Below are 14125 nucleotides of genomic sequence, written 5' to 3'. Positions count from 1 at the left end.
TGTCATGTTTTGTTTTACAAACTTCTTTTGTTTGTTTTTACAATATTCCACGCTTGCTCTTGCAGGTTACGTTGATGACATCATTGAGCCTAACACGACGAGGAAGCGAATCTGTGCCGATCTGGAGGTGTTGTCGCGTAAGAAGTTGGAGAATCCCTGGAAGAAACATGGAAACATCCCATTGTAATGTGGTCAATTGCCAGCAGGTGGCAGGACGATAGGAGATTGTAGAGTGCTTTAGCAGGGCATCGATCATTTAGACGGCTACACATCCCAGGCTTTCTGCTTGGACGTGGACTCAGCTTGCCATATTGAGAAAATGTAACCAGTCTATTTTTCTAATTTGCCACATTGAGATGATTGAGACGGTATCCTATTGATTCCAGTGGCCCAAATAGATTGATTGACAGTTTTGAAATGGCACTGAATGGCCTCATGCCATTACATAAACGATAGGCAATATTAACCTAGAAGTTAATGTCTCCAAGTTAGTGACCGATTCTCCAGGTGTTTAGCACCTCACAAACAAGGGTTTTCTATTGCTACATGTATGACCTACATTATGGCCACGTCATTTGTGATTGGAAAGTTCCTGCGCAGTCAATCACCATGTCACTGGTCTCGGAAATGGAATGCGATTGTTTGAGAAACACTTTAGTTATGAACATTCACTGCTAAAAACAGGGTCAAGTTCAAATTAATCATGGTTATTTAGTGATTTTTTAGTTTGTATTTGTGTGATGGTAGTCTAAAGACAATACTGATGAAATCATGTTAGCCTGTGTTGTTGGCAGCTTGTGATCTATTATAGCTGATAGTTGTCTGTATAATTTTATTTAATCGTAGCATGACATATTGTACCAACCATGTGGTAGGGCCTCCATCAGAATGTGATCGCCCGAACTAGATTGTCAAGCTTGTTTGAGACACTCTGGAGAGCGTTGGTGGTGGTGGCAATGTTCTGGTATAGAGGGCGCTGCAGTGGATCAAAAGTAAAACGACCTGTCTTGAGACCAGTCTTGTTTTTCTAAGGCATTTTTTTGTCGTCATTTCCTCATGGTACTTAAACTGTGATATGAAAGTAAAAGTGCTGTCACTTAATGGATGTGCTGACACGCCTGCTTGCTCTTTGAGTGCCCATCAATTTTCGCGACTTGCCCCTAAAGTGCCCATGAGCGGGAAGCACATCTGGGGAATCCCCACTTCATCGATGATCGTCAGAAACATTTTTTTTGGTGATTACGAGGACACCTGCAGTCGACTTTTTAAAAATTGAACGATCATTGGAAGCTACTACATAGGGGTTGTCCTTATTTGTGGATATTTCTAAAAAGAGTACAATTGGAAGGCCCTGATAGATGTAATTGTATATTGTTTTAAAGGTTTTTTCCCCTTGACATTACCAGTGGTGTTTCCAAGGTTATTCCAGTGGACTTCCAGTGGACTTCCAGTTGGATTTCAAAAAGGTTCTTTGTTGTTAACCCACTGGTAAGCAGTGCCGATGCATCTGTGAAAGCCACTACCACTCAACATAACCAGTGGTGTTTCCAAGGTCACTCCAGTGGGATTTTAAATGGCTACTCAAAGGATCTGATGTTGTAATGGTAGTGTTCTATGAGGTACATGTTGTAAATTTGCAATGTTCCAAGTAGGAGTGGAGGTTATTTTCTGGGAGAATTTCATTCCACTTGTTATAAAGTGTACATTATATCATGACATTAAATTGGTTTGGATTGTTTTTTAATTCCATTTCAGGGAAGGATGAGGTTAAAAAATGTAGAGGGTGGCGAAGAAAAAGGCTCTGTAAAATTCAAAATTTTGTTATAATGAAATGTTTCTTGAAATAGGTAGGTAGGTAAGGGTGTTCCCCCTGAATCAGCTCCTGGAGTCCATTGTTTCCACTTGATGAGAACAAGATATTATGAAGCTATCCCTGCTTTAATCTGTCTACATCAGAAGGACGGACACAATCTTAGGTTGTGACTCGGCCCAAGACAAGCCACCAGAGCAATGTCAATCTGTGCTAGAGTATAGACCACCATTAGTAGTCTGGTCTCAACGAGGATAGTCAAGTAGAAGGGACTGGAGGCTTTAATCTGTCTGCATCAGGACGGGCACAATCTTAGGTTGTGACTCGGCCCAAGACAAGCCACCAGAGCAATGTCAATCTGGGCTAGAGTATAGACCACCATTAGTAGTCGGGTCTCAACGAGGATGGTCAAGTAGAAGGACCTGGAGGCTTTAATCTGTCTGCATCAGGACGGGCACAATTTTAGGTTGTGACTTGGCCCAAGACAAGCCACCAGAGCAATGTCAATCTGGGCTAGAGTATAGACCACCATTAGTAGTCGGGTCTCAACGAGGATGGTCAAGTAGAAGGACCTGGAGGCTTTAATCTGTCTGCATCAGGACGGGCACAATCTTAGGTTGTGACTCGGCCCCAGACGAGCCACCAGAGCAATGTTAATTCTGGGCTAGAGTATAGACCACCATTAGTAGTCGGGTCTCAACGAGGATGCTCAGGACTGGTACAATGTCACAAACCAACTAACCTGCCTCAGATGGATGGGTATAATCCCAGGTTGTGACATTGTCCCAAAGAAGCCAACAGAACAAGGTGAACTCTGGGCTGGAGTACAGACCACCATATTACCGATAGTCTCAATGCCAAGATATAAGGCCAAACTTGGTAGTTTATTGATAATATCAAGAACCCTTTGCATAAACAATACAGGAGTGGAGCACATTTTACACCTGCAGCCAAATAAATGCAAGGCACAAGTCGGGAAGTCCCCTCCACCAAGATTCTTGAAATGCTGTTTAGTTTTTCTACAGCATTTATAGTCTAGCGTTTTTACTCCCCTCTTCTGCAGCTCCAATCCTACAATATTATGTCAAAGACTAAAGCACACAAAATGACACTTGTTCCATTGTACAATCTTTACGCCAAAAAACAGATTTACAACTTTTCAAATCACATACTACAGAGCACAAACTACACAGTTCTAGGCCTAAACGGGCCTGCTCATGGTAAAGTAGAATCACAGAAACTATTCTCGAGCCATTCGATCAGAGTGTCACAAGTTCAGAGCGAAATCACCAAACAGTTATATGGATTTACACCAAAAGGCTGACCCCTCATTTCATTTGTAAATAGCTGTTGGATATTTTTGTCAAATTTAATGGACCCAGTCCAACAATCTCTGGAGGGTTCAGTTCAGCAAATTGCATAGGTTTTTAAAAGAGAAAACAAAAAGGTCACAATACACCAGCTAAGCTACAGTAACAAGAATACCAGGTGTGGATATTCCATTGTACAATCTTTACTCCAATAACCAGATTTACAACTTTTCACCAAAATGCAGACTCTTCATTGCATTTGTAAATAGGCATCGATTATTTTTGTTACATTCAATGGACCCAGTCCTACAATCTCTGGAAGGGCCAAGTCTGCACATAATTACTGGTATGCAGATTTGTCCGCGAGGCAGAAAAGACCTGAACATTGCCACTGCTTTAGGAGTGTAGCAACAATATTGCTTCAAAGCAAGAAATGAATCTGCACATATTTACTGGTATGCAGATATGCCAGCAAGGCATCAAAACCTTTGTAAGCCCTTAATGAGCATCTGATTTATAAAATTACAAATAGGATTTATCTTACAACTGTACTGCTCCAAAGAAAGAGCCAAGTCTGCACAAAACTACTGGTATGCAGATATGTCAGCGAGGCAGACAAGACCTAAACACTGCCACTGCTTCACAAGTGTAGCACTGATATTGCTTCAAAGCAAAACTTAAGTATGCATATAATCACTGGTATGCAGATTTGCCCGCGAGGCAGAAGACCGGAAGACAGCCACTGCTTTAGGAGTGTAGCAACGATATTGCTTCAAAGCAAAAATGATGTTTGCACATAATTACTGGTATTGTAGATGTGCCTGTTCGACAAAAAGACCCTGAACACTACCAAGCAACACTAGTTTACAATTGACATGAAAGAGTATACAGTTTGAGGCAAAGCCACATAACTATTAGATAATCACCCTCTGTACTGGTGATAATCAGACTGGCCTGAAATTCTCATTATCGACCACTCCTCAGTGGAAATGAATCCAACAAAAAATGGGGTCAATACTGTATTACCCCGATGAGAAGCACTTTATAGATGTCCCCCACTCTCAACTAAGATATTTGTGCGTGTACCGGTTTGACTACGGGCTGAAGTTGACGATGTACTCCTGACGGAGCCATTGGGTGCTTCGCCCGCTCATTGACCGAGGCATGGTGACCTGGAGACAGTGACCGGATTGGCACTAGCTGGTCGAAGGACACTTCACAGGGCGTCAATTCGCAACTTCTCATCTTTTTAAGGCACGACCTATACACGTGGACCAAGTTTTACCCCAAAACCTACCCCTTACGTAGCGTGGGGTACCAACCCACCGCAGATTCAGGAGTGTGCAATGGTTTCGGAATATCCTACACCCAATTATGCTGCCCATTCGCAATAGGTTTGCCGACCGTCATGCACTTCCGACATCGCCATCTCTCAGGTCGGTAACAAGAAGGTGTCATGCGGCTGCAAAATTTTCCCAGAGGAGCGAGATTATGATTATTTCAGACCGATCAGAGTGTCACAAGTTCAGAGCGAAATCACCTGACAGTTATATGGAGTTGCACCAAAATGCAGACACTTCATTTCATTTGTAAATAGGCATCGATTATTTTTGTTACATTCAATGGACCCAGTCCTACAATCTCTGGAAGGGCCAAGTCTGCACATAATTACTGGTATGCAGATTTGTCCGTGAGGCAGAAAAGACCTGAACATTGCCACTGCTTTAGGAGTGTAGCAACAATATTGCTTCAAAGCAAGAAATGAATCTGCACATATTTACTGGTATGCAGATATGCCAGCAAGGCATCAAAACCTTCGTAAGCCCTTAATGAGCAACTGATTTATAAAATTACAAACAGGATTTATCTTACAACTGTACTGCTCCAAAGAAAGAGCCAAGTCTGCACATAACTACTGGTATGATAAGTCAGCGAGGCAGACAAGACCTAAACACTGCCACTGCTTCACAAGTGTAGCACTGATATTGCTTCAAAGCAAAACTTAAGTATGCATATAATCACTGGTATGCAGATTTGCCCGCGAGGCAGAAGACCGGAAGACAGCCACTGCTTTAGGAGTGTAGCAACGATATTGCTTCAAAGCAAAAATGATGTTTGCACATAATTACTGGTATTGTAGATGTGCCTGTTCGACAAAAAGACCCTGAACACTACCAAGCAACACTAGTTTACAATTGACATGAAAGAGTATACAGTTTGAGGCAAAGCCACATAACTATTAGATAATCACCCTCTGTACTGGTGATAATCAGACTGGCCTGAAATTCTCATTATCGACCACTCCTCAGTGGAAATGAATCCAACAAAAAATGGGGTCAATACTGTATTACCCCGATGAGAAGCACTTTATAGATGTCCCCCACTCTCAACTAAGATATTTGTGCGTGTACCGGTTTGACTACGGGCTGAAGTTGACGATGTACTCCTGACGGAGCCATTGGGTGCTTCGCCCGCTCATTGACCGAGGCATGGTGACCTGGAGACAGTGACCGGATTGGCACTAGCTGGTCGAAGGACACTTCACAGGGCGTCAATTCGCAACTTCTCATCTTTTTAAGGCACGACCTATACACGTGGACCAAGTTTTACCCCAAAACCTACCCCTTACGTAGCGTGGGGTACCAACCCACCGCAGATTCAGGAGTGTGCAATGGTTTCGGAATATCCTACACCCAATTATGCTGCCCATTCGCAATAGGTTTGCCGACCGTCATGCACTTCCGACATCGCCATCTCTCAGGTCGGTAACAAGAAGGTGTCATGCGGCTGCAAAATTTTCCCAGAGGAGCGAGATTATGATTATTTCAGACCGATCAGAGTGTCACAAGTTCAGAGCGAAATCACCTGACAGTTATATGGAGTTGCACCAAAATGCAGACACTTCATTTCATTTGTAAATAGGCATCGATTATTTTTGTTACATTCAATGGACCCAGTCCTACAATCTCTGGAAGGGCCAAGTCTGCACATAATTACTGGTATGCAGATTTGTCCGTGAGGCAGAAAAGACCTGAACATTGCCACTGCTTTAGGAGTGTAGCAACAATATTGCTTCAAAGCAAGAAATGAATCTGCACATATTTACTGGTATGCAGATATGCCAGCAAGGCATCAAAACCTTCGTAAGCCCTTAATGAGCAACTGATTTATAAAATTACAAACAGGATTTATCTTACAACTGTACTGCTCCAAAGAAAGAGCCAAGTCTGCACATAACTACTGGTATGCAGATATGTCATCGAGGCAGGCAAGACTTGAACACTGCCACTGCTTCACAAGTGTAGCACTGATATTGCTTCAAAGCAAAACTTAAGTATGCATATAATCACTGGTATGCAGATTTGCCCGCGAGGCAGAAGACCGGAAGACAGCCACTGCTTTTGGAGTGTAGCAACGATATTGCTTCAAAGCAAAAATGATGTTTGCACATAATTACTGGTATTGTAGATGTGCCTGTTCGACAAAAAGACCCTGAACACTACCAAGCAACACTAGTTTACAATTGACATGAAAGAGTATACAGTTTGAGGCAAAGCCACATAACTATTAGATAATCACCCTCTGTACTGGTGATAATCAGACTGGCCTGAAATTCTCATTATCGACCACTCCTCAGTGGAAATGAATCCAACAAAAAATGGGGTCAATACTGTATTACCCCGATGAGAAGCACTTTATAGATGTCCCCCACTCTCAACTAAGATATTTGTGCGTGTACCGGTTTGACTACGGGCTGAAGTTGACGATGTACTCCTGACGGAGCCATTGGGTGCTTCGCCCGCTCATTGACCGAGGCATGGTGACCTGGAGACAGTGACCGGATTGGCACTAGCTGGTCGAAGGACACTTCACAGGGCGTCAATTCGCAACTTCTCATCTTTTTAAGGCACGACCTATACACGTGGACCAAGTTTTACCCCAAAACCTACCCCTTACGTAGCGTGGGGTACCAACCCACCGCAGATTCAGGAGTGTGCAATGGTTTCGGAATATCCTACACCCAATTATGCTGCCCATTCGCAATAGGTTTGCCGACCGTCATGCACTTCCGACATCGCCATCTCTCAGGTCGGTAACAAGAAGGTGCCATGCGGCTGCAAAATTTTCCCAGAGGAGCGAGATTATGATTATTTCAGACCGATCAGAGTGTCACAAGTTCAGAGCGAAATCACCTGACAGTTATATGGAGTTGCACCAAAATGCAGACTCTTCATTTCATTTGTAAATAGGCATCGATTATTTTTGTTACATTCAATGGACCCAGTCCTACAATCTCTGGAAGGGCCAAGTCTGCACATAATTACTGGTATGCAGATTTGTCCGTGAGGCAGAAAAGACCTGAACATTGCCACTGCTTTAGGAGTGTAGCAACAATATTGCTTCAAAGCAAGAAATGAATCTGCACATATTTACTGGTATGCAGATATGCCAGCAAGGCATCAAAACCTTCGTAAGCCCTTAATGAGCAACTGATTTATAAAATTACAAACAGGATTTATCTTACAACTGTACTGCTCCAAAGAAAGAGCCAAGTCTGCACATAACTACTGGTATGATAAGTCAGCGAGGCAGACAAGACCTAAACACTGCCACTGCTTCACAAGTGTAGCACTGATATTGCTTCAAAGCAAAACTTAAGTATGCATATAATCACTGGTATGCAGATTTGCCCGCGAGGCAGAAGACCGGAAGACAGCCACTGCTTTTGGAGTGTAGCAACGATATTGCTTCAAAGCAAAAATGATGTTTGCACATAATTACTGGTATTGTAGATGTGCCTGTTCGACAAAAAGACCCTGAACACTACCAAGCAACACTAGTTTACAATTGACATGAAAGAGTATACAGTTTGAGGCAAAGCCACATAACTATTAGATAATCACCCTCTGTACTGGTGATAATCAGACTGGCCTGAAATTCTCATTATCGACCACTCCTCAGTGGAAATGAATCCAACAAAAAATGGGGTCAATACTGTATTACCCCGATGAGAAGCACTTTATAGATGTCCCCCACTCTCAACTAAGATATTTGTGCGTGTACCGGTTTGACTACGGGCTGAAGTTGACGATGTACTCCTGACGGAGCCATTGGGTGCTTCGCCCGCTCATTGACCGAGGCATGGTGACCTGGAGACAGTGACCGGATTGGCACTAGCTGGTCGAAGGACACTTCACAGGGCGTCAATTCGCAACTTCTCATCTTTTTAAGGCACGACCTATACACGTGGACCAAGTTTTACCCCAAAACCTACCCCTTACGTAGCGTGGGGTACCAACCCACCGCAGATTCAGGAGTGTGCAATGGTTTCGGAATATCCTACACCCAATTATGCTGCCCATTCGCAATAGGTTTGCCGACCGTCATGCACTTCCGACATCGCCATCTCTCAGGTCGGTAACAAGAAGGTGCCATGCGGCTGCAAAATTTTCCCAGAGGAGCGAGATTATGATTATTTCAGACCGATCAGAGTGTCACAAGTTCAGAGCGAAATCACCTGACAGTTATATGGAGTTGCACCAAAATGCAGACTCTTCATTTCATTTGTAAATAGGCATCGATTATTTTTGTTACATTCAATGGACCCAGTCCTACAATCTCTGGAAGAGCCAAGTCTGCACATAATTACTGGTATGCAGATTTGTCCGTGAGGCAGAAAAGACCTGAATATTGCCACTGCTTTAGGAGTGTAGCAACAATATTGCTTCAAAGCAAGAAATGAATCTGCACATATTTACTGGTATGCAGATATGCCAGCAAGGCATCAAAACCTTCGTAAGCCCTTAATGAGCAACTGATTTATAAAATTACAAACAGGATTTATCCTACAACTGTACTGCTCAAAAGAAAGAGCCAAGTCTGCACATAACTAAAACAAAAAGTAACCAAACTTTTACAACTAGCATAAATTTGTAAGCCATAAGACACGAAAGTCTCCGACACTTGACCTCCTGAAGCTTCCATCCTTTCGTTGACTGGCTGTTGATATTTCATCGTAGCAAGATTGCCTAGCTGAGGTGGCTACTTCGTACATATACCCACGGTAAGGCATCCTGTTTTAGAGCCCTCCTCTCGTCTTCCGACAATTCAAAAACTTTAGTAAGCTTAATTTTGTCATTGTCAACTATAACAAGTGCAATGACTGGCATCGCTATGTCGACAGCTCGACTGCATTGGATCAGAGGCAGGGTCTTTTCAAACTGCAAAATTACTGCAGAATGAACTCTGTCACAAAAAACTGGCACCCCTTTGGTTGACAGTTTGTCTATGGATACTTAAGCCTCGCCAAACCAAACTGTTCCGTCTCCCTTGGACAGCCTCGGTGATCCACTCCCGCTGAACAAACCCAGGCTTTCTACTGTAGTGGTTCTTGTTTTCTCCAATGATCTTGAAACCAGGCTGATGCTGGTGTGAACATCATGACTTGTCCGAATCTTGCTGTTCTTGCTCCGTAACATCATTACTTGCCTCTCTTGCCATCTACACATGGCTTTTGGTTTGCAGAAGGGCTGGAAAGGGAGTACAGATCTCATGATAAAACCCTGCTGAACTTTGTGCCATTCTTGTTGGCTTTCCAAGACACATCACAAAACTATTGTCTCTTTGGCAATATTCTGGTACAACTTCTTCAATCAGTACACCCCCAAAGCAGTAAGGTCCCAGAGAGCATGTATTTGGTCTTTCCTGCAAGTGTCTTTCTGGCCATTTAGGACTACCTGGGGTTCTGCGTTATTTGAAATGAATACTGATTTTTAAATCCAGCAAGCTTTCCATTGCACTTGGTCAGCTGCTCATCTTATGCTGGCTCTTCAAATCAGTTGGCAATTCTGTGAATTGTTTGCAATGAAAGCTCCAATTGTTCATCTAGTTTGCCACCTACCTATTCAGATGCAACATACCACACCTAAAGCTTTTATTTAGTTACCATAGCATCTAAAGCAACATGCAACAGCATCTTGGATAGCACAAACAATTTCGAAATCAAATGAATTAGGATGAAACTCATCTCACAAAACACTTGCGTCCCAAGTTGTGGGAGCAATCTGACTTTGAAAATATTTGAATGTGCTAGCAGTTCCAGTAATAGGACAGGGCTGTCGACAAAAGACCAAATGAAGAGTAGAGATGGACTGAGACCTTAAGTCCCACAAAGGATAAGGAGCAAGGTCTTGCAAAAGTTGACCATCTTGTTGAATTCAAAGAATTGGACTCTAAACATGGGTGAAGTCATTCACGCACTGCTCATGAAGTTCACTGAGTTGTCAATAAGATTAAGAACCTATGCAATAATAATCACCCTACCAGAGGTCTGGCTCCAGTCTCCCCGAACAGTTGTTAACTTTGCAGTCTAGACGCCACCATCCTGGCCTGTTATTGTCTTCCAGCCTGCCTTTGAGTGTGTGTCTTCAACGCTGATCCTGCAAAAGTAGACCATCTTGTTGAATACAAAGAATTGGACTATAAAATGTTCATCTACAGTGCTGGTTTCCACAAGGTAAACAGCCTAGCAATGGGTCATTACCCTGGCTGAGTAAAGTGTTCTAATAATATCCAAAACAATCCTGCATACCAGCTGACCATCTTAGTCTCACATACTGGAAAAAGAGCCGACTGAAAAACTCCTGACATGTCTAGTCGCTTTGTATGTGCCTGTCTTAACTGTCCAAGGACGGCCCACAAAGAACCTAAAATTTGAATTGCTAAAATTATCTATTGACATCCTGGTTGTGGCTTTGTCCTCAAAGACAATTTGAGATGAATCAAAATGATAACAAATACCTCATGATATCTGACCATGCACAAAGTTATCATTATAAGAATAATTTTCAATGAGTTTTCATCACAGCAGGTTAATGTTGGACTCTCCTCATTGATGTTGAATTCTGAAATGTATCTGACCAGTCATGGTCACATCAAGAAGTTTCCTCATGACCGACCCCAACTCTATTGGTGTAATTCTTTACACAACTGTGGATCCCTTCAGGCACAACTTACATGTCATGACCTTTTACTCAGTATGTATCCGTCATTGAAAGCCCATCCTCTAGGAAGGAAGGGACAAAGATTTCAGGTTTAAATCATTAAAAATTTTACCTCGAAATGCTCTCAACTGAAGTGGTTCTAAGTTGGAAGTTGGTATGGCGGTGAAGAGAAGTGAATCCATAGGTAAGCACTTGTCATTATGCAAGAAGTCATATCTCTGGCAAGGCTGTCTGCAATTAAAAAACAAATCAAAATCTTCATGTTGAATATTGAAATGTATCTGACCAGTCATGGGTTACATCCAGAAGCAAGATGGAGTCTCATCACACGTTGAGGAGGAATACTCCCTGGAACATAGCATCTTCAAGTGCAGAGCAATGCTCAAGGCAAATAAGAACTTCATTCAAGTGCCTCCTCCATGTCCAGCCCTACACTCCATCATGTCCATGGGTGCGGTTCTTTTCATAAGACTTGTAGGCTTTGACACAGGTGTAGTTTTCCTCCTCAGGCACAACTCTGAAAGGTGTCATGACCCTGTACTAAGTTTGTTTATGACAGCCCATATCTCAGAAGAAAGTAATGGGTCAGGATCGAAAAATTAAAGTTTTACCTGCTGTAGAACTGAAGTGGTTCTTGCTTGGAAGTGGGTGTGGTGGTGAGGTGAAGTGAATCCATAGGTAAGCACTTGTCATTATGCAAGTAGTCACATCTCTGGCAAGGCTGTCTGCAATTAAAAAACAAATCAAAATCTTCATGTTGAATATTGAAATGTATCTGACCAGTCATGGTCACATCAAGAAGTTTCCTCATGACCGACCCCAACTCTCTCGGTGTAATTCTTTACACAACTGTGGATCCCTTCAGGCACAACTAACGTGTCATGACCCTTTACTCAGTACGTATCCGTCATTGAAAGCCCATCCTCTAGGAAGGAAGCAACAAAAGATTTCAGGTTTAAATCATTAAAAATTTTACCTCGAAATGCTCTCAACTGAAGTGGTTCTAAGTTGGAAGTTGGTATGGCGGTGAAGAGAAGTGAATCCATAGGTAAGCACTTGTCATTATGCAAGAAGTCATATCTCTGGCAAGGCTGTCTGCAATTAAAAAACAAATCAAAATCTTCATGTTGAATATTGAAATGTATCTGACCAGTCATGGGTTACATCCAGAAGCAAGATGGAGTCTCATCACACGTTGAGGAGGAATACTCCCTGGAACATAGCATCTTCAAGTGTAGAGCAATGCTCAAGGCAAATAAGAACTTCATTCAAGTGCCTCCTCCATGTCCAGCCCTACACTCCATCATGTCCATGGGTGCGGTTCTTTTCATAAGACTTGTAGGCTTTGACACAGGTGTAGTTTTCCTCCTCAGGCACAACTCTGAAAGGTGTCATGACCCTGTACTAAGTTTGTTTATGACAGCCCATATCTCAGAAGAAAGTAATGGGTCAGGATCGAAAAATTAAAGTTTTACCTGCTGTAGAACTGAAGTGGTTCTTGCTTGGAAGTGGGTGTGGTGAGGTGAAGTGAATCCATAGGTAAGCACCTGTCATTATGCAAGAAGTCATATCTCTGGCAAGGCTGTCTGCAATTAAAAAACAAATCAAAATCTTCATGTTGAATATTGAAATGTATCTGACCAGTCATGGGTTACATCCAGAAGCAAGACGGAGTCTCATCACACGTTGAGGAGGAATACTCCCTGGAAAATAGCATCTTCAAGTGCAGAGCAATGCTCAAGGCAAAGAAGAACTTCAAGTGCCTCCTCCATGTCCAGCCCTACACTCCATGGGTGTGGTTCATTTCATAATAGACTTGTAGGCTTTGACACAGGTGAAGTTTTCCTCCTCAGGCACAACTCTGAAAGGTGTCATGACCCTGTACTAAGTTTGTTTATGACAGCCCATATCTCAGAAGAAAGTAATGGGTCAGGATCGAAAAATTAAAGTTTTACCTGCTGTAGAAGTGAAGTGGTTCTTGCTTGGAAGTGGGTGTGGTGGTGAGGTGAACTGAATCCATAGCTATGCACTTGTCGGTATACAAGGAGAAGCAACTCTGACCAGGCTGTCTGCAATAAAACAGTAAGTTTAAAGTTTCTATGATGAAAATGTTTTTGACCTAATTTTGAGAATGAAATTGCAAACTCTTGACATAAACACACTGATTCAGTGAACAACAAGTCCACAACAAGCTGATAACATATGTGAGGCACATTTTATAGATGCACTCCCAGCCTACCCCTGACTAGGCGGGTCTCCCTTGGCTTGGGGCAATAAAAATTGGACTAAATAAGTCATAGACCGTATGCGAAAATAAATTTCGACCATCTTTTCACAGGCAGTGCAAGTTTACCATGACATAAAAGTCATGTTTTCAATCAAATCATCACCAAAAGCATTAATATTATTGAACATTGAAAGGCTATGACAACTTGAAACCAATTAAACAATGAACAGGGTACCTTTCGTCCATTGCTGCATTGACAAATACAGTGTAAGACTAAGCTAGGCCAAGTAGCCTTGAAAAGTAGGCGGGAAAATCCGCACCCAATGGGTGATTTCAAAGTTGGTTTTGGTTTTGACACGGAGATTTAGTGTTAATCTTAGTGTTAATCTATGGCTATTAATCCTGCTATAAAACTAATACTTTGTTTTCTCTTAACACTTATGCTGACACTAAAATGAAAACCTATGATAAAACCTGAATTGAAATCTGGTAAAGTGTTAGTTTTAACACCTAGATTATGTCTTATCCTGGGGTTTAAGTGTCACACTAACACCAAGATTACGGTCTTAATCCAAGCTTGGTGTATTGTTCTCAGCACAAGCAATGCATTTTGTATTACAGATGACACTAATTCCTTAGGCATTAACAACCAACAGTGTTTAGATAAGGTTTTATCTTAGTATTAGTATGAGTTCAAGTGGGTGATTTCAAGGTTGGTTTTTGTTTTGACACTGAGATTTAGTGTTGATCTTAGTGTTAATCTATATGGCTATTA

General features: G+C 42.2%; 1 protein-coding gene and 1 long non-coding RNA gene across 2 annotated transcripts in view; one reads left to right on the top strand and one right to left on the bottom strand.

Moving 5' to 3' along the window:
• LOC135494498 (propionyl-CoA carboxylase beta chain, mitochondrial-like) overlaps positions 1 to 1723 on the top strand; it is a 49356-nt gene extending 47633 nt beyond the window's left edge. The window contains exon 15 of the mRNA XM_064782530.1: positions 66 to 1723. Within this exon, the coding sequence (XP_064638600.1) occupies positions 66 to 187 (122 nt within the window). The 3' untranslated portion in view covers positions 188 to 1723. The remainder of the gene's footprint in view (positions 1 to 65) is intronic.
• Positions 1724 to 11246: 9523 nt separating this feature from the next.
• On the bottom strand, positions 11247 to 12636 carry LOC135494513 (uncharacterized). The gene is made up of 4 exons (XR_010448395.1): positions 12599 to 12636; positions 12100 to 12218; positions 11735 to 11848; positions 11247 to 11354 (listed from the first exon to the last, which is right to left on the bottom strand). It is a non-coding gene; the product is annotated as an uncharacterized LOC135494513 (long non-coding RNA).
• Positions 12637 to 14125: the final 1489 nt, after the last annotated feature.

Source organism: Lineus longissimus, chromosome 10 (assembly GCF_910592395.1).
Source record: "Lineus longissimus chromosome 10, tnLinLong1.2, whole genome shotgun sequence".
NCBI lineage: Eukaryota > Metazoa > Nemertea > Pilidiophora > Heteronemertea > Lineidae > Lineus > Lineus longissimus.
This window is presented reverse-complemented; position numbering and strand designations above follow the sequence as displayed.